The 26,723-nt window shown below is 40.0% G+C and overlaps 1 protein-coding gene across 4 annotated transcripts in view; it reads right to left on the bottom strand.

Annotated features, from left to right (window-relative positions):
* The window catches only part of LOC145481775 (uncharacterized), a 77,688-nt gene that overhangs the window by 2,560 nt on the left and 48,405 nt on the right, over positions 1-26,723 (bottom strand). Inside the window, exons 6-14 of one of the 4 annotated variants that reach the window (XM_081460322.1) lie at positions 22,597-22,658; positions 21,920-21,969; positions 20,440-20,507; positions 18,548-18,609; positions 17,867-17,916; positions 16,378-16,445; positions 14,543-14,603; positions 13,863-13,912; positions 3,631-3,704 (exon numbers count right to left, since the gene is read on the bottom strand). In XM_081460322.1, the coding sequence (XP_081316448.1) occupies positions 13,898-13,912; positions 14,543-14,603; positions 16,378-16,445; positions 17,867-17,916; positions 18,548-18,609; positions 20,440-20,507; positions 21,920-21,969; positions 22,597-22,658 (436 nt within the window). In that variant the 3' untranslated portion in view covers positions 3,631-3,704; positions 13,863-13,897. Of the gene's footprint in view, positions 1-739; positions 3,705-13,862; positions 13,913-14,542; positions 14,604-16,377; positions 16,446-17,866; positions 17,917-18,547; positions 18,610-20,439; positions 20,508-21,919; positions 21,970-22,596; positions 22,659-26,723 lie in introns of those variants that run through there. The other 3 variants (XM_081460315.1, XM_081460311.1, XM_081460328.1) reach the window with 3 other exon arrangements.

The raw sequence follows: 26,723 nt of genomic DNA on the forward strand, positions 1-26,723 counted from the left end.
AGTGCACGAAACAGATAAATTCCCTGAATTAAGTTGGTCAGCTTGACGTGGCATGAAAAACAAATAAAAGCTCATAATTTGTTGACTGGTTTCTTGCCCTGTTTATCAATACCTACATGGGTGGAAAGAGGTACTGTGAGCCGGAGTAAAATGTGTTGCCTAAGAACATGACACGATGACTCCTTGCAGGGCTCATACTCAGAATGCTTGATCCAGACTCCAGCGAATTTAAAACCATGAAATCACTGCACACACATTTAATATGAAAGAAAATAAATATAATTACCATTATATTATCAGTAAAAAAAGAACTTCTCTGCAATGTCTTGGCGGTATATCAATGGATGCAATAACACCTCATGCAAAGCCTGGTAGGTCGCATTAACACCTTCCTTTTGTTTCCAAAAGTCAAAATTTTACAAAGAATGTATGAGCTCATTAGCGCTTTAAGGTGATTCCCTAGTAAAAGAACCCGCCTTAGATTTCTGATGAAACTTGGTATGCTATTGTTACAGGATGAGGAGATATTAAAAACGTAATAAAAAGAGGGGGTCACCGTGCTTGTTTTCACGCCACAATGCCAACAGATACGATTATTTTGGTGAGTTTCGGTAATCCCCGTGCGCAACAAATAAGCTTGATTATTTTTCAACGCAGCGTGTTCTATCACACAGAGTTTGACTTTCTTTGATTGTTTATTCATCTGCGTCCCAGAAAAAATGTCTTCAAATACCCGGCATTGTTTTATCCTTTAAAGGAAACATAATTTGGACATGCGCTGTTGGGTCCGTTATGTCTCCCTCTGTAGTAGTTATTTCATTTGCCAAAAAAGTAGCGATAGATTTCAGCTAATTGTTTGCTCAATTATTGAAGATATTGCTTTCATTTAAATTGTGAAATAAAAAGTGGGGTCATCGTGCTCGTTTAATAGAAAAGGAGCATTTACTTCGCTATCGAGCTTAGTTTGAGGGAAATCTCTCACGCTTTGTACGCGCACGCGCTCATGTGCGCGCGCTAATTACGCTAAAATCGTGCGCAGGAGGGATGCGCAATGCAATACTAAGGAATTAAAAATGTTTACAGTCAATTCGTGTCTAGCGTACGTGATGCCTTCTCTGCGCAAAGTCGTATGTTAATGAGAAAATATGTGAACAATGACGCCTGCAAAGATTTCGCCTAAGCGATGACCACAAAGACGTCGAGGACGACGCCCAAATATATAATAAGCACCATAGCAACCATGCATTTGTATTTAACACCCAGCATTTAGATTTACCGGTCATTCGTTGATGCTGCATGATGAGTGTCGTCACTCTTTAGCCATACGAAACAGGACTGCAGCAATAGAACGATGAATCACTCCTGAAGTCCTGGATGTTTTCTTTGTACCCGCTGGATCTTAGAGTAGCGTTTTACAATCGGGAGGTTTTGTCGAACTCTTCTGAGTCGCAAGATAAGAGTGCAGCGGGTACAAAAAAAATACCCAGTATGTGGGAAATCAAACCCAGGGAAACGGCAGAAGTAAGAACAGATCAAGAAACGTAATCTGGTTTAATCCGCCTTACAGCCAAAATGTTCAGACAAATGTCGCAAAATTATTCCTACACTTGATTGATAAACATTTCCCGAAATCCCATAAACTCCACAGGATACTCAACAGAAATAATCTCAAGATCAGCTACAGCTGCACAGCTAGCATAGCAAACATTATAAAGAACCACAGCCAGAAAGTCTTGAATGACAACAGTGAGGTTAAAAACCGAAAAAAATGCAATTGCAGGAACTAAAACCTTTTGCCCTCTCGACGGACAATGTCTCTCTGCATCCTCAGCCGCCAAAGAGCTATCCACGTCTCTGCGGAGCTCGTCGACCAGGCTAGCGCCGTCGCATGTCCGCTTGCGACCCATTCCTCTCGGAGGCATTCTATTTGACAATTAGATTAAGAGCTCGAGATTTCTATGAGGTGATAGTTAATGAGGCCATAGGCCGAATCAACTATTGCCTCATAGAAATCGAGAGCGAATAATCTAATTGTTTTAGTAGAATTCTAACTGAGATAAACGCAAATAACGGTTTCTAATTATCTTTCTACGCATTATTGAATTTTACGCTTTAACAAAATCGCACTCATTGAATTGTCCTTGGTAAATTTGTAGTTGTTTACGCGCGCGCACCCGTTTTCTCAATAATTTCAAGTTTTTGAAGTGAAGAAACCACCAGTGTCCTTCATTTAGTCTTCTCAGGAATTTAATTATCTATTTACATCTAAACTTTCTTCCAAAACTTCGTAAAATGATAAAAACTTCGCATTTTGTGGACGGTCGACAGCCGCTGCACTCCAATGGCTGACAGTATACGAGTAGCTCAGCCAACCAGATTGCAGCATTGCATTAGTATACCAGTAGAATTCTACTACTGTATACGCAAGATCGAAAAAAAAAATCTAGTTACAAATATACTGTATGGTTAGTTTTCATATGACGTCATCATTTTCTAAAATCGAACATTAAACAGCCACCACTAAAGAGCCACAGACCTAAAACTTGGAGAAGTGCCTTCTTTATTTATTTCCTATGAGATCACAATTTCTTGACTTTATCCACTGAATGGGTTTCGACTTATTTTTTTATTGCGTGACGGTGAAAACGATCTGTAAGACAAAAACTATTTTGGAAGTATGTCGTGATCATGTCGTCGAAATTAGCCTGAAACTAGAAGCACGCAAGGCAGCAACGCGTCTTGGCCTCAAAAGGCGTACAGTTGCCGTGCCAAACTGAATTCACAGCCTGCTGCATAAGCTGACGTTGCTTCTAGCATTTAAAATGGTCTTCAGCAAAGCAAACTTCTTCCGATCTTAGGCGCGACTGAATTAAATCAGACGTTTGAAAGTGCTGCCGTTCTTTTGTCATGCCACTGCCGGGTCAAACTCACTTGAGTTCGGCACGGCAGTAAAGCGACGTTTGGACTAGGCCCAAGTGTCTTCCCGACTGTTATCCAATCGCGCAATTCTTATAATTCCATAAGAGCTTCAATCCGTAATAAGGGCGCGTAGCAATGACGACAGCGACACCAAGGACGACGCCTTGTAGAAGGTTGATATATACTTTACCGAATTAAGCAATTATCCAGATCTAGTAACTATACCTATCGGTCTAAAAACCTGCTCTGACTAAATATGTAATGAAATCGTTTAATTCCAAAAGGAAATCCAATATATTATCAGTCGCGGTTCACGTTCTCCAAATTACCAAGAATTTGGTCATTTCCCATTGTTACTTTGCAAAAGACGGCTAAGAAATGTACAAAGATTTTTAATGCCCGTGCATACCCACCGTTCTGTTCATTAAACCTTTTGATTAGTGACGCTCTCGTTCGCGTTACCGTCGTAGTTTGATTAAGTTACGGCTACGATATGGAAATTTCTGCGACGGCACCAAACATTCAAATTTTCTTTTATTGTGTAAGAAATACTCTTTCGCTGAACGTTTTTCGGAAATATTGTTTAGAAGTTTATATTGTTGTGAAACCAAGGAAAGGTAACAATACCAGCCGATCGATCCAGCAAGATGGTCTATGGAATTTACACAAAATATGTCCCTTATAGTGAAACAGAAGAGTATAAAGACGTAAACCTGCCTTGATTTAAGAGACGTTGCGGTCATTTCTTTTGAGGGAGCGGCTCTCAAGAGTCTACGTTTTCCTCTCTGTGTAAGCAATAGTTAAACATAGGCACGCAAGGCGTGCAAGAGTTATTTTTTTTGTGTGAAGTGTCGGAGATAGGAGCATTCATGGTAAAGTAATGATTAGGTTAATTTGACAAGTTTTTTTGTTTGCGATGTTACATCGGTCATGGTAAGATAGCTAAATAGTAAGCCATAAAATGTCTGACTGAACAAACTACAGTAATCTGACACGTCTCCAGAATAATGTAGATACCATCTTATTTTCTAACAGGCAATTTGATTCGTTCTTTTGATACAACCCGCACTGTGATTGGTGTGACACGCGCACGTGCATAACTCCCTCACTCACCGATCACATAGCCCTTCCAACCCCCAAGAGGAGTTTTTGCTCAAAAATACTCAAGTTAATTTAGAGACTTTTTCACATTTTAGACGAGTCGTAAGTTTACCCTTTTTACACAACACAACGCAACAACACTACTTCACCAAAAATAGAAAGAAAGAAAAAAACCTCTCTGACACGTTGAAAGTCTGATTTAATTAAATGTACTTTAACTGGACGCCACGCAGTCTTCACAGAACATTTGAACAGTTTTCATACTTTTTACCTTTAAAAATATCGGACTTAAATGAATGTCATCAACGTAAAAACACTCTAGAAATGAAAGCTTCTTTTTTGTTTAATATCCTGGGAACAATAGCCGATAACTTGTAAGCTCTAACTGAATTTACTCCCATATGAAAAACAAAAGTGTCGAGTGACCATTTGTAACTAAAAATAGCAAACATCTCGTAGGAACAAGTGGTGACTATTCGTCAGCTCTAATTGAATTTACTACCCTGTGAAAAACAAGAGTGTCAAATTACCCATTGTAACTAAAAAATAAAAATATCTCGTTATATTTGCATGCAATAAGAACAAAACAACCGTTACCTGCACTTACTATTGTAAACGTTAGAACTGCTTCAAATTTAAATAGTCTCGTCTCCTCTAAAACATGTCCTAAGAACTAGAAGCGACGATTCGTGACCTCTAATTGAATTAACTCCTTGTGAAAAACAAAAGTATCAAGTTATCCTTTGTAATTAAAAGTAAAAATATCTCGTGCCATCTGCCTACTACTAACTCATGAACTGCTTCAAAACTCAAGACTCATCTCTTTCATAACTAGCCACCATTACACTGAAAATTATGCACTCTAAAATAACCCAATGTACGTATGTAACTGTCACACTCCTTTCCAAACCGGACTAAAAATCACAAACCGGCAACATACACGTCACTCTTTATTTTTCCATTACCAAAGTCCTTGTGTTTATACCTTGTGTTTCTCACATTCCATTTACCTTTACAACAAGAAATTTGATTGGCTGTTCATAGTAGATCCAATCTGATTGGTGTGACATACATACATCTATCACTCACTCAGTCAGTCAGTCAGTCAGTCACTCACTCACTCACTCACTCACTCACCCATTGACCCGTCCATAACATACCCGACGCGCCGACTAAGAGGTATTTTTTTTACAAACAAATAACTCAAAAACTGTCCGAAGATGTTAAGAGTGCTTGCCTGTAAAAAAATCAGACAAATTCTTAATTTCGCGGCAAGGGTCGAAAATTCGATTTCGCTCATATTCTTATGGTAGATAGGCCACGGCATGACAAAAACTACTGGAAAGTTTTTTTGGCAAAATATCCATTTATTTCAAAGAAATATGCAAATTACCAAATTCCGTTAAAATCGTCATTTGACGCACCATTTTATTAAGCAAGTTTGAGAGCCTCGCATGCAAAACCACATCATTCTTCCGTCTTTAAAGCACTCAAATATTTTTGTGCAATGTTTATATGTATACTGGGTTGATTTGAGGAAATGTTGCGTTGTCTTTTTGGGTGCAAAATAATTAAATTTCGAAGACATGCATTTCATTCACTTAAAAGTACCTCGTGTATATAGGTAATTTTCACCATGTGCGAAACCTTTAAGACTGCCTGCCTGTAAAAATCAGACAAATTCTTAATTTCGCGGCAAGGGTCAAAAATTCGATTTCGCTGATATTCTTATGGTAGGTAGGCTAAGGCATGACAAAAACTACTGGATAGTTTTTTTGGCAAAATATCGTTTTATTTCAAAGAAATAGGCAAATTACCAAATCGGCTTTGGACCTGCCTTTTACAGCAAATAAGGTTAGAACATTTCGAAATTATCAGCTCTGCGTCTATTTCAACTTAACATAGGTCAAGTCATGTGGCGCATGCTAAAATATACGTCTAACCCGTAAATTGAAATTTGACGACGGATGGTCAAATACTTGCATTTTTAACGTACTTTGAAAAGCTCTCGCGTCGCTCACAATCATTTGCCCAAAGACATTTTTACAGGAATCTGTAGACCATCCTTCTGCAATTCAACCACCAGAAGCTTAATCAATTTGAAGGTTTCGCACATAGTGAAAATTAATTATATTCACGAAGTACTTTTACGTGAATGAAATACATGTCTTCGAAATTTAATTATTTTGCATCCAAAAGGATAACGCAACATTTCCTCAAATCAACCCAGTATACATATAAACATTGCACAAAAATATTTGAGTGCTTTAAAGACGGAAGAATCATGTGGTTTTACATGCGAGGCTCTCAAACTTGCTTAATAAAATAGTGCGTCAAATGACGATTTTAACGGGATTTGGTAATTTGCCTATTTCTTTGAAATAAAAGGATATTTTGCCAAAAAAAAACTATCCAGTAGTTTTTGTCATGCCCTAGCCTATCTATTATGAAAATATCAGCGAAATCGAATTTTCGATCCTTGCCGAGTTATTTTCCATTTTTATGGACAGGGACTCTTAACTTCTTTTTTGTTTAATATCCTGGAAACAAGAGGCGATAAGTTGTCAGCTCTAACTGAAGTTACTCCCATATAAAAAAACAAGTGTTAAGTTACCATTTGTAACTAAAAATAGCAATATCTTGTTTTGTTTGTTCAAACATTTCATGGTAACAAGCGGTGACGATTCGTGAGCTCTAATTGAATTTACTCCCTTGTGAAAAACAAAAGTGTCAAGTCACCATTTGAAACTAAAAATAGCAAACATCTCGTGGGAACAAGTGGTGACGATTTGTCAGCTCTAATTGAATTTACTCCTTGTGAAAAACAAAAGTATCAAGTTACCCTTTGCAACTAAAAATAAAATATCTTGTGCCATTTGCATACTACTAACTCATGAACTGCTTCAAAACTCAAGACTCATCTCGTTCATAACTAGCCACCATTACACTGAACATTATGCACTCTAAAACAACCCAATGTATGTATCTAACTGTCACACTCCGCTCCAAACCGGACTGAAAATCACAAACCGGCAACATACACGTCAGTCTTTATTTTTCAATTACCAAAGTCCTTGTGTTTAATACAATAAAACGCCCAAGACTTCATATACCTCACTAAAGTTATTACGAACGAAAACAATTTCCTTTTTCTCCTACTGCAATTCGTGCTGGCTATTAATATGAAAGAGCGAAAACCCTGATAACATTGAAGAGAAAAGATTTAGTTTCATTTCAAACGTATCTTCTCATTCCAGTGGTAAACAAGAACCATTATAATTGTAAAATCGTCACAGAATAATATATTTTTGTTCTGTTGCCCAAATTAATTGTAGTCTCTTCGCTTTTCACAGTGAAACTTGTCAATGGATGCTGACATTGACTACAATGAACACTTACTATGAACTCTGCAGCAATATTTAGGTTTCAATACAACATGCAAACGATTTGAACCTGGTCGCAACCTCATCAAATTCCCAGTAGTGCATTCCGCTCCCCTAAGATACAATTGTTCTTATCATTCAAATCTTAAACCTAGTAGCAGAGCGGCTAAGACTCATTTAATTGAAAACTTTATCTCATGGGAAAAGCTCACCCTTCATTGCATGCTCGTAGTTATATGCCAAACATTATGTTTCTTTGCCTGATTATCCAATTGCAAATGTTTATCAAACCCGCCCAAAAAATCCTCGCCTTAGAAGATGTCGAAATAAGCCCAATACATAAATAATTCCTCCTTTTTTATGTAGTAACATGAAGTCCTAACTGACCGCTGACCGATAGCGGGGGAAGGAATTGTGCTAGCTGTAGGAATCGACCGTATTAAAGCATGTTGCGTTAATGTCTGTTGTCTTGGTACCTTTCCGGACACAACATGGTGTCAGAAGCGAGATCGTCCTACTAGCCTACAGCTGCTGAGATCAAACCAGTTGGAGGAACGGATTGAATAGAAGAATTGACCCGTCAAACTGCACGCGAATTCTACACGTGGTTTCAAACAAGATGGCGGAAAGTGTGTCATTTGCCAGACCGCCGGTACCGCTGGAAATTTCGACGGGAAATCCCGCTCATTCGTGGGGGAAATGGAAACAAAAATTCGAAATTTACCTCAAGGCAATTGGAGCTGCAAAGAAACCTGGTGAAATGAAAGTGGGGCTGCTATTAAACCACATCGGCGAGCCGTGTTTGGAAATTTACTCAAATTTCATCTTCTTACCCGAGCGTGACGACCCCGCCGGAGGAGAAGAAAAACTTCCAGCCGAAAATCCCGACAACTACGCGACCGTTATGGCAAAGTTTGATGAATACTTTCAAAAACGAGACCCTCAACTCATGCTGCGAGAGAAATTTTGGGTTCACCTTAAACGAGAGCCGACACAGACCCTTGATTCGTGGGTCGTGACTGTCAAAGAAAGAGCCGCCGAGTGCAAGTTTCCAGCCGATTTCTATGAGCAAGCAGTTAGAGACAAACTCACCTTTTCCTGCAAGGAAGACACCTACAAGCTTAAACTCTATGACGAAGGAGCAGCCCTTTCACTCGAAAAGGCAGTGAAAATCCTGTCTTTGAAGGAAGCAACAAAATGTGAGTTACAAGAATCAAAAACCTCAGAGATTGAGAGTGTCACGCCGCGAGGGAACAGGCCAGACCGTATCCCTGATCAAGATACAGAGCAAAGGACCCAGCAAGACTCTAAGAGGAAGCCCTTCCAAACGAGTGGCCGGAACTGTGGTTATTGCAACCGCCGACATCCTCCTGGAAGGAGGAACTGCCCAGCTGCGGATACACGATGCAGCAAGTGCAATAAAATGGGACATTTCCCTGTCATATGCAAGAGTGTACCTGTAAAAACAGTCAACCAAGTTCTCGAAACTGAGGATGCCTTTAGCCCCACATTCGTGGGAGGGGTTACCGCACCCACTTGTTCCAATACTTCCATGGCAGAACCAGTTGCAAACCCTCAAACTGGGAGGTCCGACCCCGGATGGCATGTCAAGCTCAAGATCCAAGACCAAGACATGCTGACATGGTGCATTGACACAGGAGCACAAGTGTCTGTGATGCCTGAGGCCATCTACAAGTCGTCATATGGGACGCTTTCAAAATCTGACAGAGAACTTGTCGGAGCAGGGGATGTTCCTCTGGTGACCCTTGGATGTGCAGTCATGAACCTCTCCCTAGCTGAAACAGTCATTAAAGAACGAGTGTACGTGGTCAGAGGGGCATCCAAGCTGCTTCTTGGGGTACCTGCCATCCGAAGTCTTGGCCTTATCCATGAAATTCCTGGGACGTACAGTGTCAAAGCTGTCAATCAGATGCCTGATAACCATCCACTCCGATCAGGGACAAAGGAGGACATTGTCAAGCAGTACCCGACGCTCTTCCAAGGCCTTGGCAAACTGGAGGGTGAGCATACAATTCATCTGAAGGAAGGGGCCACACCCTTTTGTCTGACCACTCCCAGGCGAATACCACTGCCACTTATGAAGAAAGTGCAGGAGGAGATCAAACGTATGGAGCAACTGGACGTTATTGAACCAATAGACGAGCCGACAGAATGGTGTTCGCCGATTGTGGTAGTGCCAAAGGCCGACGGAAGAGTAAGGATATGTGTTGACCTTACAGGGCTTAACCAAGCAGTCCGCCGAGAAGTCTATCAAACGCCAACAGTTGAAGAGACACTGGGAAGCCTCACAGAAGGATCGGTATTCTCCAAACTCGATGCTAACTCAGGGTTCCACCAGATAGTCTTAAACCCAGAAAGTGCCAAGCTAACTACCTTTATTACGCCCTTTGGCCGTTACATGTTCAAGCGTCTTCCCTTTGGCATATCATCGGCGCCCGAATATTTCCAGAAGAGGATGGATAAAGAGCTCTCTGGAATAGAGGGGGTCAAGTGCCGCATGGACGATATTCTAGTCATCGGGAGAAACCAAGCGGAACATGATCAGCGACTTAAGGAAGTCCTGGACAGGCTAGTGGAGAGGAAACTGACGCTCAACCTTGAGAAGTGTTTATTCTCTCAAACCAGGTTGCAATACTTGGGCCAAATCATTGACAGTGAAGGAATCAGGAAAGATCCCTCAAAGGTTAAAGCTATCACTGACATGGTAGAACCCCAGGACATTGCAAGCCTGAGACGTTTCTTAGGATTGGTCAACCACCTAATGAAGTTCTGCCCAAACCTGGCTGAGAAGACGAAACCCTTAAGAGACTTGCTCAAGAAGGAGAGTGCTTGGGTATGGGGCCCAGCCCAACAAGAAGCCTTTCAACAGCTGAAAGAAGACGTGGCATCCGAGCAAGTTCTTGCACTGTATGATCCGGAAAAGGAGACCATGGTCTCATCTGATGCCAGCAGTTTTGGACTTGGTGCAGTCCTTATGCAGAAGCAGCCATCCGGCGAGATGAGGCCAGTGGCCTATGCAAACAGATCAATGACCGAGACAGAACGTCGTTATGCCCAAATCGACAAAGAGGCTTTGGCTATCACATGGGCACTTGAACACTGGGCAGAATTCTTGATCGGAATGAGATTTAAAGTAGAAACAGATCACAAGCCATTGATTCCGTTGTTTTCCACTAAGTTGATAGACGAGCTTCCAGTGCGCATACAACGCTTCAGGATGAGACTCATGAGGTTTGACTTTGCCATCGCGCATGTTCCTGGTAAACTCCTGTACACAGCTGATTCATTGTCTCGATCCCCACAAGAAAGTAAAGGCCAGGATTCTAAGTCATGGAACGACCTACATGATGAAGTTGAGGGCTATGTGAATGCTGTACTAGTGACTTTACCTGCCTCTGACCAGCGGTTAGATGAGATACGTTCTGAGCTGAAGAACGATGACACACTCAAAACTGTGATGCAGTATGTACAGGATGGGTGGCCTGAAGAGAAACGAAGAGTCCATGGGCCAGTAGCTAAATACTGGAGTGAACGCGGCAACATCTCCCTCCACAGCGGGCTACTCCTGAGAGGACGACGAATCATTATACCTCCAAGGTTAAGAGCGGATGTATTGAGGCGTCTACATGATGGTCATCAAGGGATTACCAAAACACGTGCGAATGCGGCCTCCTCGGTGTGGTGGCCTGGAATCTCCCAAGACATTACAAAGGTTGTGCAAAACTGTGCCACATGTGAGAAATATCGCAGAGAACGCATTGAGCCAATGAAAGGTACTGAATTTCCAGATCGACCATGGAGCAGAGTCGGCGTAGACTTCTTTCAGCACAAGGATAAGCATTACCTCCTGGCTGTAGATTATTTTTCAAGAGATGTAGAGATATGCCTAGTGTCCAAGGCTGTGAACTCTTCCCAGACTATCCTGCAGCTTAAAAGGATCTTCAGTCGACAGGGGATTCCGGACATCTTATTTACCGACAACGGCCCCCAGTTTGATTCACGCGAGTTCGCCAACTTTTCCACTGAGTGGCAGTTTCAGCACATTACCTCATCTCCAAGATATCCCCAGTCCAACGGTGAAGTGGAAAGGGCGGTCCAAACTATGAAGATGGTCTTAAATAAGAGTAGTGACGAATACTTGGCTCTCCTGAATTACAGAGATACTCCATTGCATCATGGTTACTCTCCAGCACAATTAAGCATGGGTCGGAAACTACGTAGTAGAGTCCCCTGTCACCCGGATGAGCTGAAGCCAGAGACACCTGACTATGATCACATTAGAAGAAAAGAGAGGGAGTACCGAGCAAAACTGAAATTCAGTTATGACCAGAGACACAGAGTAGTAGAGGGAGAGGAGCTGTCACCTGGTGACCGCGTTTGGATTCCTGACCTGAAAGCAGAAGGGACAGTAATTAAGCAACACGAATCTCCACGGTCTGTAGTCATACAGACCTCAAATGGCCAAGTCAGAAGGAACCGAAGGATGACACGAAGAGTTCTTGAGGGAAGACCTCCAGTCTCACCCCAGAATGAGGGCTATGAGAGTCGCGAATCAGCACCAACAAGAGAGAGGAGCCCAGACGTCCCCTCAGCACTTGGAGCCAGCCAAGAAGACTACGGAGAACTGCCTGTTCCTGAGGACCAACCAGCAGTAAATGAGCCCTTACAGCCTGAACCATTGCTGACCCACCTTAGACCTAGAGGAGCTCTTAGAAGACCGGAAAGACTTATTGAACAATGCTAAGATTAGTATTCATTTAGGACACTGGAAAACGGCGATGTGCTTATTGACATTCAGTTAAGTTAAAAGAAAAAGGAAGATGTAGTAACATGAAGTCCTAACTGACCGCTGACCGATAGCGCGGGAAGGAATTGTGCTAGCTGTAGGAATCGACCGTATTAAAGCATGTTGCGTTAATGTCTGTTGTCTTGGTACCTTTCCGGGCACAACATTTTATAGAAGAATAAAAATGGCCGTTCTGAACTGTATTAGGATCAAATCTCCTCACATACTATTTACCTTCACAACAAGAAATTTGATTGGCTGTTTATAGTAGATCCAATCTAATTGGTGTAACATACATACATCTCTCACTCACTCACACATTGACCCGTAACATACCCGACGCGCCGACTAAGAGGTATTGTTTTTACAAAAAAATAATTCAATAAACTGCTAATAAAATCTATGAAGTAACGAGTAACTTGAAGTTGGGTTAATTGAATAAGATTTAAGAAGTATACTGAACTAAAATGTGGGCAAAAAATACTGTTTTATTAAAGAAAACACCATGAATGCTCTCCTACCCCCCTCCCCCGCCCCCCTGCCCTTTTTAACAGCACGTTAACATCCACTATTGCTGAAGAGGACTCAAAAAAGAGGGGAAGTTTATTTCAAGTTCTAATGGTGAATAACGAGAAGGTAAATGAGACGAAAAAAAGAAACAGCACAGCTCGTCTTCTACAATTGCCTAAAATCATCTAATAATAGGCCATAATTCTAACATCTCCCCGAGGCTTCAGGGAATAAAACAAAAACAATAATAATAATTATCCATCCTTCAGTGACCTCGATGTGATTTGTTTTATTTTATTCCCTAAACCTAAGAGCCAAGTTAGAATTTTAATATAACGAAAATGGCCTATTGGCATGGAAACGGTCTGTCTGTCACACCCTATTTAAGGTGGCTCAAAACAGTTTTCTGTTTGTTTTTTTTTTGTTTTGTCTTTTTTTTGAGACTTTTAGAACTAGGTGCGATTTTTCAGACTTGCAACTGCACTGTTTTGAATGGCTGTGCTATTTTTTTAAGGTAACTCTCCACTGTACCTTTCATTGTGTTTAAGTCATAAATTAAGATTGCACTGTTCTGTCGCATAGCAACAAACTTGACCAAAACTACTTGACTTAAAGTACACAAGTACACGCAAAAAGAAGCCGAGCAAACTCAATTCTGCATTTGCCGGCTCTTAATATCTCGAATGTCTCAGTCTTATCAACCAACTTTGCTCGTTCTGGGAGAACATCAATCGATCCTCAGTCTTCTTCGTTCAGACTAGACGACACTGTTTTGTCCGAGGAATCAGCACTCGTCCTTAGTTAGAATGGTATCTATACGGCATGTTATTCAGTGCAGCCAAACAATTAAGCAAATGATAGACAACTGAGAGGGCAAAGCGACACAAACTAAGTAGGCGAAAGTAATTTTCAACAACCATATTCAGGATATTTTCCGGGATTAAGTTACATTCCAAATTCACTACAGTTAAGAAATTAAAATTGCTTGAGTAGGAAATTAACACTGATTCATACTTAAAATGTCAGATTGATTGCTTTGTACTTTTCCAACGAAGTGCTTACACATCTTTTTCTGTTATTTCATCATTATTCTTTAAGGGTAAAGCATAATGTAATACAAGTGGCAATTTTAAAAGCAATACCTCCAAAGCGCCTCCACTCTAGATAACTTCTACTGTCATTTCTTCCAAGCCTTGGATAAGAGCAAAACATGTAGACTAATAAGCAGACTATAAATTTCTCAGCAAAAAAATTACTAAATTTTACATTGTTCTTCTTATTTTTTGTAGTGCTCGTTACGATTCCTCCGATCTATAACTACATTAATGCCGTGACTGCCTTCCTTTTATTAAAGGGTAGGAAAAATCTGGATTTTGATATCACTTAGGGTGTACAGTACGGAATACTTATCTTTTTACTCGTTAAGGGATTTTTCAGAGGAACACTTTAAAAAAAAAAAGCACGTTCAACTGGCTAATTCCCTCTTGAGACGTGCCTGCAGGGAATCATGGTAGTTGTATTCATCAAAACAAATATCCAGTCTAAGATCATAAATACAACTACCATGATTCCCTGCAGGCACATCTCATAGGGGGAACTAGCCATTTGTTGTCCGTGTTGTTTAGATCGATCAGTTATGATGTCTTAAAAACTCTCTTCCTAGATGAAAGCATTTTGTGATAGAGTTTCCTTCGTCGTTGAAGTGATTATTGCCCCTACTAGTCAGTCGGTTTAGAATGTTATTATCATAGGGTTTAAATACAGCTTGATTCACGTTTAAGTTTTGCATGCGTCAATAAAAAATTCCAGAGAGAAAAACAACCTGATACAATCCCAATGACTTCAAAGCTTTCCCGAACACCCCTTCTTTCTTCGTTACTCTTCTGAAAATAAAATCCGATATTTATAACTCATTCAAAACATCCTAGGTCAAAACAACTAGCCTCTAGACTAGATAAAAACAATAGAAAATGAAGGAAAGAGGGGATCGGTGCTCCGTTCCCATGACCGCACGGTATCCCCTCTGACCACGGCTTTTACATCATTTTTTTTGTGTCAAAAAAATTTGATTTGTTAGCAGTGATGTTCGTATTGCTCACTGCGCTTTCTTTTCCTTTTGAATGTGTTGTGATGTACGAGAAAATCAAAAAACCTGCCAACTATACCAATGCGTGAAGTAATTCTAACTTACCAATCAAATGTTGACGTTAAGGCCCCGTTCACAATACGCTAGAGGAATTTGAAAACGCAGCAATCACTGGTCACTTTGGATTTGTTTTTGAGGAAAATTTGAACAGGGAAAACACATGGTTGTCGATCGTAATGTCATTATTTTCGAAAGGCTCCGTTTTCAAAATGTTTTCCATCCACACGATAACACAAGACCGGGTTTTCAAATTCCTCCGGCTTGGAGAGCGTTTTCGAAAAGCTCCGTTTTCGTGACGGATTAGTGTGGACGGTTGGCCTAGCCGTAGACATAAAGCTGCGTTTTCATATTTCTCCAGCGTAGCGTGTACGGCGCCCTAAGACATTCACACAGTTTGAGACAGAACTAATAATAGATTTAACATAATTTCCCTTAGAAGTGGCCCGTGTATAGGATATCTGTTGTCTTCCAACAGTTTCTCTTCATAACTATACTAGCTAGCGTTATCGGTGTCTAAGACAAGCAAGATGCTGAATAATAACGCGAACACACCGTCGCAGCTTGCACTCAAATTTGCTAGCATTTTTCGATAACATAACCCCATTTCTCGCGCTAACCTTTGAACTACCATGTTACCTTTCAACAACCATTTCAAAGTTTTCCAACGCAAGCTTGCCCACTAACAACCTGCAGTACAGGCGGATTAGCGGGCTCTATTGCGATACAAGAGCGCGCGCGAGGCGCGAGGCGAGAAAAATATAAGCTTCGCGCGCGCTCGTGTATCGCAATAGAGCCCGCTAATCCGCCTTTACTGCAGGCTAGCCCACTAACTGACGACAACAATTGTTTCAGTCTATTCAATTTTTGTTTCGGACAGAGTTGGCACCTCTCTAGTGCCCTTTCCAGGGAGCAACGAGCTTCCAATGTGGACTAAAAGAGTCTTCCCGATTGTTATCCAATCGCGCAATTGTTATAATTCCATTAGAGCTTCAATCTGTAAATAGGGCGCGTAGCAATGACGACAGCGACACCGAGGACGACGCCTTGTAAAAAGTTGAGACAGTCGAACCTATTAAGCGGCCACCTATTAAACGGCCACCCCTATTAGGCAGCCAGCAATCAAAGTCCCAATGATGGCTTTTCTATTGTTTTTACCTCTATTAAGCGGCCACAGTCCATTTCCCCGAGGATGGCCGTTTAATAGGGGTTCGACTGTATATACTTAACCGAATTAAGCAATTATCCAGATCTACTAAGTACACCTATCGGTCTAAAAACCGACGGAAATTTCTGCGACGGCGCCGAACATTCAAATATTTTTTTTTTTTATTGCGTAAGAAAAACCCTTTCGTTGAACGTTTTTCGAAAATATTGTTTAGAAGTTTATATTGTTGTGAAATCAAGGAAAGGTCGCAATACCGGCTGATCGATCGAACAAGATGGTCGATGGAATTTATACACAAAATATGTTACTTAAAGTGGAACAGAAGAGTATAAAGACGTAAACCTGCCTTGATTTAGGGGACGTTGCGGTCATTTCTTTTGAGGGAGCGGCTATCAAGAGTCTACGTTTTCCTCTCTGTGTAAGCAATAGTTAAAAACGGGTGGTAAGTAAGTAAGTAAATAAGTAAGTAAGTAAGTAAGTAAGTAAGGAATTTATTTAACGTTAATAACACGGGGAGTGCAACCGCGGTCTCCAGAACAACAGTGCTTAAAAATAATTATAAACTGCTAATAAAATCTATGAAGTAAAGAGTAACTTGAAGTTGGGTTAATTAAATAAGATTTAACAAGTATACTGCACTAAAATGTGTGCAAAAAATACTGTTTTATTAAAAAAAACAATCTGAATGCTCTCCTAACCCCCCCCCAAACACCCCTCCCCCCACCCTGCCCTTTTCAGCAGCATGTTAACATCCAGTATTGCTGAAGAGGACATAACAAAGAGGGGAAGTTTATTTCAAGTTCTAATGGTGAATAACTAGAAAATAAATGAGACGAAAAAAAGGAACAGCACAGCTGATCTTCTGCAATTGCCTAAAATCATCTAATAATAGGCCATAATTCTAACATGTCCTCTAGGCTTGAGGGAATAAAACAAAAACAATAATAATTATCCATCCTTCAGTGACCTCGATGTGATTTGATTTATTTTATTCCCTAAACCTCGGAGCCAAGTTAGAATTTTAATATAACGAAAATGACCTATTGGCAAGGGAAGGGTCTGTCTGTCACACCCTATTTAAGGTGGCTCAAAACAGTTTTCTGTTTTTGCTTTTGTTGCTTTTTTTGTTTTGTTTTTTTCAAGACTTTTAGAACTAGGTGCGATTTTTCAGACTTGCAACTGCACTGCTTTGAATGGCTGTGCTATTTTTTTAAGGTAACTCTCCACTGTACCTTTCATTGTGTTTAAGTCATATATTAAGGTTGCACTGTTCTGTCGCATAGCAACAAACTTGACCAAAACTACTTGACTTAAAGTACACAAAGCGCAAAAAGAAGCCGAGCAAACTCAATTCTGCATTTGCCGGTTCTTGATATCTCGAATGTCTCAGTCTTATCAACCAACTTTGCTCGTTCTGGGAGAACATCAATCGATCCTCAGTCTTCCTCGTTCGGACGGCACTGTTTTGTCCGAGGAATCAGGACTTGTCCTTAGTTAGAATGGTATCTATGCGGCATGTTATTCAGTGCAGCCAAACAATTAAGCAAATGATAGACAACTGAGAGGGCAAAGCGACACAAACTAAGTAGGCAAAAGTAATTTTCAACAACCATATTCAGGATATTTTCCGGGATTAAGTTACATTCCAAATTCACTACAGTTAAGAAATTAAAATTGCTTGAGTAGGAAATTAACACTGATTCATACTTAAAATGTCAGATTGATTGCTTTGTACTTTTCCAACGAAGTGCTTACACATCTTTTTCTGTTATTTCATCATTATTCTTTAAGGGTAAAGCATAATGTAATACAAGTGGCAATTTTAAAAGCAATACCTCCAAAGCGCCTCCGCTCTCCATAATTCCTACTGTCATTTCTTCTGAGCCTTGGATAAGAGCAAAACATGTAGACTAATAAGCAGACTATAAATTTCTCAGCAAAGAAAATAATAAATTTTACATTGTTCTTTTTACTTTTTGTAGTGCTCGTCACGTTTCCTCCGATCTATAACTACATTAATGCCGTGACTGCCTTCCCTTTTTTTAAAGGGTAGGAAAAATCTGGATTTTGATATCACTTAGGGTGTACAGTAAGGAATACTTATCTTTTTACTCGTTAAGGGATTTTTCAGAGGAACACTTTAAAAAAAAAAAGCACGTTCAACTGGCTAATTCCCTCTTGAGACGTGCCTGCAGGGAATCATGGTAGTTGTATTCATCAAAACAAATATCCAGTCTAAGATGATGAATACAACTACCATGATTCCCTGCAGGCACATCTCATAGGGGGAACTAGCCATTTGTTGTCCGTGTTGTTTAGATCGATCAGTTATGATGTCTTAAAAACTCTCTTCCTAGATGAAAACATTCTGTGATAGAGTTTCCTTCGTCGTTGAAGTGTTTATTGCCCTTACTAGTCAGTCGGTTTAGAATGTTATCATCATAGGGCTTAAATACAGCTTGATTCACGTTTAAGTTTTGCATGCGTCAATAAAAAATTCCAGAGTGTAAAACAACCTGATCTGATCCCAGAAGGCTCGCCAGCTTTCCCGAACACCCCTTCTTTCTTCGTTACTCTTCTGAAAATAAAATCCGATATTTATAACTCATTCAAAACATCCTAGGTCAAAACAACTAGCCTCTAGACTAGATAAAAACAATAGAAAATGAAGGAAAGAGGGGATCGGTGCTCCGTTCCCATGACCGCACGGTATCCCCTCTGACCACGGCTTTTACATCATTTTTTTTGTGTCAAAAAAATTTGATTTGTTAGCAGTGATGTTCGTATTACTCACTGCGTTTTCTTTTCCTTTTGAATGTATTGTGATGTACGATAAAATCAAAAAACCTGCCAACTATACCAATGCGTGAAGTAATTCTAACTTACCAATCAAATGTTGACGTTAAGGCCCCGTTCACAATACGCTAGAGGAATTTGAAAACGCAGCAATCACTGGTCACTTTGGATTTGTTTTTGAGGAAAATTTGAACAGGGAAAACACATGGTTGTCGATCGTAATGTCATCATTTTCGAAAGGCTCCGTTTTCAAAATGTTTTCCATCCACACGATAACACAAGACCGGGTTTTCAAATTCCTCCGGCTTGGAGAGCGTTTTCGAAAAGCTCCGTTTTCGTGACGGATTAGTGTGGACGGTTGGCCTAGCCGTAGACATAAAGCTGCGTTTTCATATTTCTCCAGCGTGGCGTATACGGGGCCCTAAGACATTCACACAGTTTGAGACAGAACTAATAATAGATTTAACATAATTTCCCGTGGAAGTGGTCCATGTATAGGCTATCTGTTGTCTTCCAACAGTTTCTCTTCATAACTATACTAGCTAGCGTTATCGGTGTCTAAGACAAGCAAGATGCTGAATAATAACGCGAACACACCGTCGCAGCTTGCACTCAAATTTGCTAGCATTTTTCGATAACATAACCCCATTTCTCGCGCTAACCTTTGAACTACCATGTTACCTTTCAACAACCATTTCAAAGTTTTCCAACGCAAGCTTGCCCACTAATAACCTGCAGTACAGGCGGATTAGCGGGCTCTATTGCGATACAAGAGCGCGCGCGAGGCGCGAGGCGAGAAAAATATGAGCTTCGCGCGCGCTCGTGTATCGCAATAGAGCCCGCTAATCCGCCTGTACTGCAGGCTAGCTCACTAACTGACGACAACAATTGTTTCAGTCTATTCAATTTTTGTTTCGGACAGAGTTGGCACCTGCGTGCGTCTGTTCAGTAATAGATCACAGATGACGCCAAAATGTGGTAAGAACATCACTGACACACTCGGCTATCGCCTCGTGTGCCACTTTTTTGTTCTTACCACATTTTGACGTCATCTGTGATCTATTACTGAACAGACGCACGGCAACATGGAATCTATTTGTTAAATAGGCGCGTAGCAATGACGACAGCGACACCGAGGACGACGCCTTGTAAAAAGTTGATACAGTTGAACTTATTAAGCGGCCGCCTATTAAACGGCCACCCCTATTAGGCAGCCAGCAATCAAAGTCCCAATGATGGCTTTTCTATTGTTTTTACCTCTATTAAGCGGCCACAGTCCATTTCCCCGAGGATGGCCGTTTAATAGGGGTTCGACTGTATATACTTAACCGAATTAAGCAATTATCCAGATCTACTAAGTACACCTATCGGTCTAAAAACCGACGGAAATTTCTGCGACGGCGCCGAACATTCAAATATTTTTTTTTTTATTGCGTAAGAAAAACCCTTTCGTTGAACGTTTTTCGAAAATATTGTTTAGAAGTTTATATTGTTGTGAAATCAAGGAAAGGTCGCAATACCGGCTGATCGATCGAACAAGATGGTCGATGGAATTTATACACAAAATATGTTACTTAAAGTGGAACAGAAGAGTATAAAGACGTAAACCTGCCTTGATTTAGGGGACGTTGCGGTCATTTCTTTTGAGGGAGCGGCTATCAAGAGTCTACGTTTTCCTCTCTGTGTAAGCAATAGTTAAAAACGGGTGGTAAGTAAGTAAGTAAGTAAGTAAATAAGTAAGTAAGTAAGTAAGTAAGTAAGTAAGGAATTTATTTAACGTTAATAACACGGGGAGTGCAACCGCGGTCTCCAGAACAACAGTGCTTAAAAATAATTATAAACTGCTAATAAAATCTATGAAGTAAAGAGTAACTTGAAGTTGGGTTAATTAAACAAGATTTAACAAGTATACTGCACTAAAATGTGTGCAAAAAAATACTGTTTTATTAAAGAAAACACTCTGGATGCTCTCTGACTCCCCCCCCCCCCCCCCCCAATCCTTGCCCCTTTAACCACCATGTTAACATCCACTATTGCTGAAGAGGACTTAACAAAGAGGGGAAGTTTATTTCAAATTCTAATGGTGAATAACGAGAAGATAAATGAGACGAAAAAAAGGAACAGCACAGCTGAACTTGTGCAGTTGCCTAAAATCATCTAATAATAGGCCATAATTCTAACATGTCCTCTAGGCTTGAGGGAATAAAACAAAAACAATAATAATTATCCATCCTTCAGTGACCTCGATGTGATTTGTTTTATTTTATTCCCTAAACCTCGGAGCCAAGTTAGAATTTTAATATAACGAAAATGGCCTATTGGCATGGAAAGGGTCTGTCTGTCACACCCTATTTAAGGTGGCTCAAAACAGTTTTCTGTTTTTTCTTTTTTTGAGACTTTTGGAACTAGGTGCGATTTTTCAGACTTGCAACTGCACTGTTTTGAATGGCTGTGCTATTTTTTTAAGGTAACTCTCCACTGTACCTTTCATTGTGTTTAAGTCATAAATTAAGGTTGCACTGTTCTGTCGCATAGCAACAAAATTGACCAAAACTACTTGACTTAAAGTACACAAAGCGCAAAAAGAAGCCGAGCAAACTCAATTCTGCATTTGCCGGTTCTTGATATCTCGAATGTCTCAGTCTTATCAACCAACTTTGCTCGTTCTGGGAGAACATCAATCGATCCTCAGTCTTCCTCGTTCAGACTAGACGGCACTGTTTTGTCCGAGGAATCAGCACTCGTCCTTAGTTAGAATGGTATCTATACGGCATGTTATTCAGTGCAGCCAAACAATTAAGCAAATGATAGACAACTGAGAGGGCAAAGCGACACAAACTAAGTAGGCAAAAGTAATTTTCACCAACCATATTCAGGATATTTTCCGGGATTAAGTTACATTCCAAACTCACTACAGTTAAGAAATTAAAATTGCTTGAGTAGGAAATTAACACTGATTCATACTTAAAATGTCAGATTGATTGCTTTGTACTTTTCCAACGAAGTGCTTACACATCTTTTTCTGTTATTTCATTATTATTCTTTAAGGGTAAAGCATAATGTAATACAAGTGGCAATTTTAAAAGCAATACCTCCAAAGTGCCTCCGCTCTTCATAACTCCTACTGTCATTTCTTCTGAGCCTTGGATAAGAGCAAAACATGTAGACTAATAAGCAGACTATAAATTTCTCAGCAAAGAAAATAATAAATTTTACATTGTTCTTTTTACTTTTTGTAGTGCTTGTCACGTTTCCTCCGATCTATAACTAGATTAATGCCGTGACTGCCTTCCTTTTTTTAAAGGGTAGGAAAAATCTGGATTTTGATATCACTTAGGGTGTACAGTAAGGAATACTTATCTTTTTACTCGTTAAGGGATTTTTCAGAGGAACACTTTAAAAAAAAAAAGCACGTTCAACTGGCTAATTCCCTCTTGAGACGTGCCTGCAGGGAATCATGGTAGTTGTATTCATCAAAACAAATATCCAGTCTAAGATGATGAATACAGCTACCATGATTCCCTGCAGGCACATCTCATAGGGGGAACTAGCCATTTGTTGTCCGTGTTGTTTAGATCGATCAGTTATGATTTCTTAAAACCTCTCTTCGTAGATGAAAGCATTCCGTGATAGAGTTTCCTTCGTCGAAGTGATTGTTGCCGTTACTAGCCAGGCGGTTTAGAATGTTATCATCATAGGGCTTAAATACAGCTTGAATCACTTTTAAGTTTTGCATGCGTCAATCGAAATTTCCAGAGTGTAAAACAACCTGATCCGATCCCAGAAGACTTGCCAGCTTTCCCGAACACCGCTTCTTTCTTCGTTACTGTGCTGAAAATAAAACCCGATATTTATAACTGATTCAAAACATCCTAAGTCAAAACAACTAACCTCTACACTAGATAAAAACAATAGAAAATGAAGCAGAGAGGGGATTGGTGCTTCGTTCCCATGACCGCACGGTATCCCCTCTGACCGCGGCTTTTACATAATTTTTCTGTGTCAAAACAATTTGATTTGTCAGCAAAAGTAATGTTCGTATTCCTTTTGAATGTGTTGTGACGTACTTTAAAATCAAAAACCTGCCAACTATAACAATGCGTGAAGTAAGTCTAACTTACCAATCAAATGTTGACCTTAAGGCCCCGTGCACAATACGCTAGAGGAATTTGAAAACGCAGCAATCACCGGTCATTTTGGATTTGTGTTTGAGGAAAATTTGAATAGGGAAAACACATTGTTGTCGATCGTGACGTCATCGCTTTGGAAGGGCTCCGTTTTCAAAATTTTTCCGTTCCACACTATAAGGTAAGGTTGGCGTTTTCAAATTCCTCCGGTTTGAAGAACGTTTTCGAAAAGCGCCGTTTTCGTGACGGATTAGTGTGGACGATAGGCCTAACCGTAGAAATAAAGATTGGTTTTCAAATTTTTCCAGCGTAGTGTTTACGGGGCCCTAAGACATTCACACAGTTTTAGACAGAACCAATAATTTCCCGTGGAAGAGGCCCATGTATAGGTTACCGATCTGTTGTCCTCTATCAGTTTCTCGTCATAACTATACTAGGACAAGCAAGATGCTGGATAATCTCGCAAACACACCGTCGCAGCTTGCACTCAAATTTGCTCGCATTTTTCGATAACATAACCTCATTTCTCGAGCTAAGTTTGAACTACCATGTTACCTTTCAACTACCATGAAATTTCATTTCTACATCTCCTTTCCATTTCAAAGTTTTCCTACACTTTGCCTAAAGGCCTGTCTTGCAAACGGGAAATAAATGTTTGGCGACCAAATATCATCAAACATTGTTTGGTGGTCAAACATTTTACCGTTCAGCCACCTTGTTTGGTGCTGTTTAATCGTGTCTGGTCGTGTTTGAAAAAATTTGAAGGCCATCAAACATTCGATCAAACAACTTAAAACATTTATTTCGTTCCCGTGTTTGATGGGCGACGTTTTGTTCGTTTGGACAGCCGTATCAAACATGTTTGGCGCGCGCATGCGTCCCACGCTTGCTCAGCGGCCTGTATCCATAGTTTGATCTGTGTTTGATCAAACATGTCTTAACCGTTTGGCCACTCACTTCAACATCAGCATGTTTGGTTACCAAAATTGTTTGATGTTGTTTGGTCGCCAAACATTTACTGTTTGGATAGGCCTTAAAGTAAGAACAAATTATGGTATATTTAACATAAGAATTAAGGGCCCCAAAGTTTGGAACTCTATAAGTGAAAATCCTAACACATAGATTTAGCTAAGGCTAAAAGCGGAGCTCCTGGGCCGAGTTGTTCAAAGCCCGATTAAGCTAACCCAGGATAAGCGAGAATTTTGAGTAACTTTGCGGGAGGTTTTCTGTCTATATTGTTTGGCCCTCTGTTTTGAGTTTGAATAATCTCAAAATACACACAAAAAAGTAATGGTAATAGGACTGAGTGGAGTCCAATTCGAATGGGACGACACGTAGTCCTATTATCAATAAATCATAAAAATTACAATTTTCGAAAAAAGAAGAATAACCAAGTGATTAAAGAAAGAAAAAAATTGTATTAAAAGACTGACAAAGGAGGCGTAAATTGTTTTTAAAGTCGAACTTTGAATGTGGTGGGCTTATTGAACTGTCCAATAAGAAACTGTCCGATAATAACTTGGCAAGTGAATTAGTATAGAATAGGAGTTTTTTAAACCAATCACAATCAAGTAAAGTGTAATTTTCATAATTTGCAGTGAAAAACATTTGTATACAAGAAAAATTTATACTTCGGTTAACTTTTACAATAAGTTAACCTGACATGAGCTCGTGATCCAATCGAAAATCAGCAGTTGGTCAGCGTTCAACTTTGAAAAAACACGTGACCTCCATGAGCTCTTAAGTTAAGCCCGTGGTATGGACAAGTGATACTGGTCAGCGGATATCTTGTTTTGAAAGGTGTCAATTGACCATAATATCAGAGGTTGTCTCTGTTAACCTACTGGCTGGAGTGAACTCCGCCGCCGTCGTCGTGCGTACGCGCCCACGAGCAATACCGCTAGCCATGATAACCGCGAGAAAATCAATGCATGGGTTTCGTTTTCTCTCTTATATGAGTACGGGGCTCCGCTTAAACATTCTCTCTCTCAAAATCTAAGGAATCAGTAAAAAGCGATGTTGTTAAGAGTGCCTGCCTGTAAAAATCAGACAAATTCTTAATTTCGCGGCAAGGGTCGCAAATTCGATTTTGCTCATATTCTTATGGTAGATAGGCGAGGGCATGACAAAAACTACTGCATAGTTTTTTGGCAAAATATTCTTTTATTTCAAAGAAATATGCAAATTAGCAAGTTCCGTTTAAATCGTCATTTGACGCACCATTTTATCAAGCAAGTTTGATAGCGTCGCATGCAAAACCACATCATTCTTCCGTCTTTACAACACTCAAATATTTTTGTGCAATGTTTAAATGTGTACTGGGTTATTTTTAGGGAATGTTGCGTTGTCTTTTTGGGTGCAAAATAATTAACTTTCGAAGACATGTATTTCATTCACTTAAAAGTACTTCGTGAATATAATTAATTTTCACCATGTGCGAAACCTTCAAATGGATTAAGCTTCTGGTGGTTGAATTGCAGAAGGATGGTCTACAGATTCCTGTAAAAATTTCTTTGGGCAAATGATTGTGAGCGACGCGAGAGCTTTTCAAAGTACGTCAAAAATGCAAATATTTCATCATCCGTCGTCAAATTTCAATTTACGGGTTAGACGTTTATTTTAGCATGCGCCACATGACTTGACCTATAATAAGTTGAAATAGACACAGAGCTGATAATTTCGAAATGTTCTAACCTTATTTGTTGTAAAAGGCAGGTCCAAAGTCGATTTGACGCGTTTCTAGTCGATCTCTCACCATTCGTTGCACATGAAGCAGAAGCTTGCTTTTGTTTACACAAGGTTAACATCCGATGTACATCGCCTACTGTCAACCTATTATTGGTCGAATACCATGAATCTTTGACCATCTTTCTGTGCATATGAACATCACCGCATCTAAGTCAAAGACGGCTGAGTCATTTGTAGATAGTTGCTTGCTTTGCACCGCGCCAAAATATTACATCTGATCGATTGCTGACCATTGCTGATAAGCGTGTCTGCGCAGCACAATCTTACAGCCGTTATTTGTTCGTCACACAATGCTGTCACGGCATATGCTGCTCATTTTGATCTAATTTGTATAGAGCACTCTCAGGATAAGTGGAAAAAATTAATCATTGTTCATCTGTTTGTTCATATATATAATATGCGTATATTTATATAATCGTATTCTGTAGTGTACGTGGCCTCGGTCCAAAAAACGTTTGTTGTGCGTTCTGATATTTCAGACAACAGCTGACAAAGCTAGTGCCTGTATTCACTAGAATTTTTAAAAAAATCGCCATAAACAAATTATAGAACAATGAAGCAAGAACTAGCTGAAATAAAAATAGGAAATCACAACGTGTCTAATTCGTAAGAAAAACAGACTAAATTTAATTAGTACATAATTACATGAGTAAATAGCCCTGGCCATGCCATTTTATTTGGTGTATTTTGTTTGCTTAGTGGCGAGGCATTGGTATGTTTGTAACAGAAAATAGAGGACTGTTGTCAATACAGTCCAAAATTACTGTCAGTAAAATATTGTAAATAAAACAACTATTGACCGGTTAACTCCGCGGCCACCATTTGGTCGTTCCGATAAGGATTTCGTTATTGTCTTTACCACTATTAAGCGGCCACCCAAGATTTAAAAGCTTTGTTTTGGAAAGGGCAACGGGAGATAAGAGTCTGAAATTGAAGGTGCATGACGAGTGATAATTCAAACTCACGTCTATCTTGATTGTCTTGAATTGACTCCATGTTCACCAAGAAATTTATGATCCGA

Source organism: Orbicella franksi, chromosome 1 (genome assembly GCF_964199315.1).
Source record: "Orbicella franksi chromosome 1, jaOrbFran1.1, whole genome shotgun sequence".
Taxonomy (NCBI): Eukaryota; Metazoa; Cnidaria; class Anthozoa; order Scleractinia; family Merulinidae; genus Orbicella; species Orbicella franksi.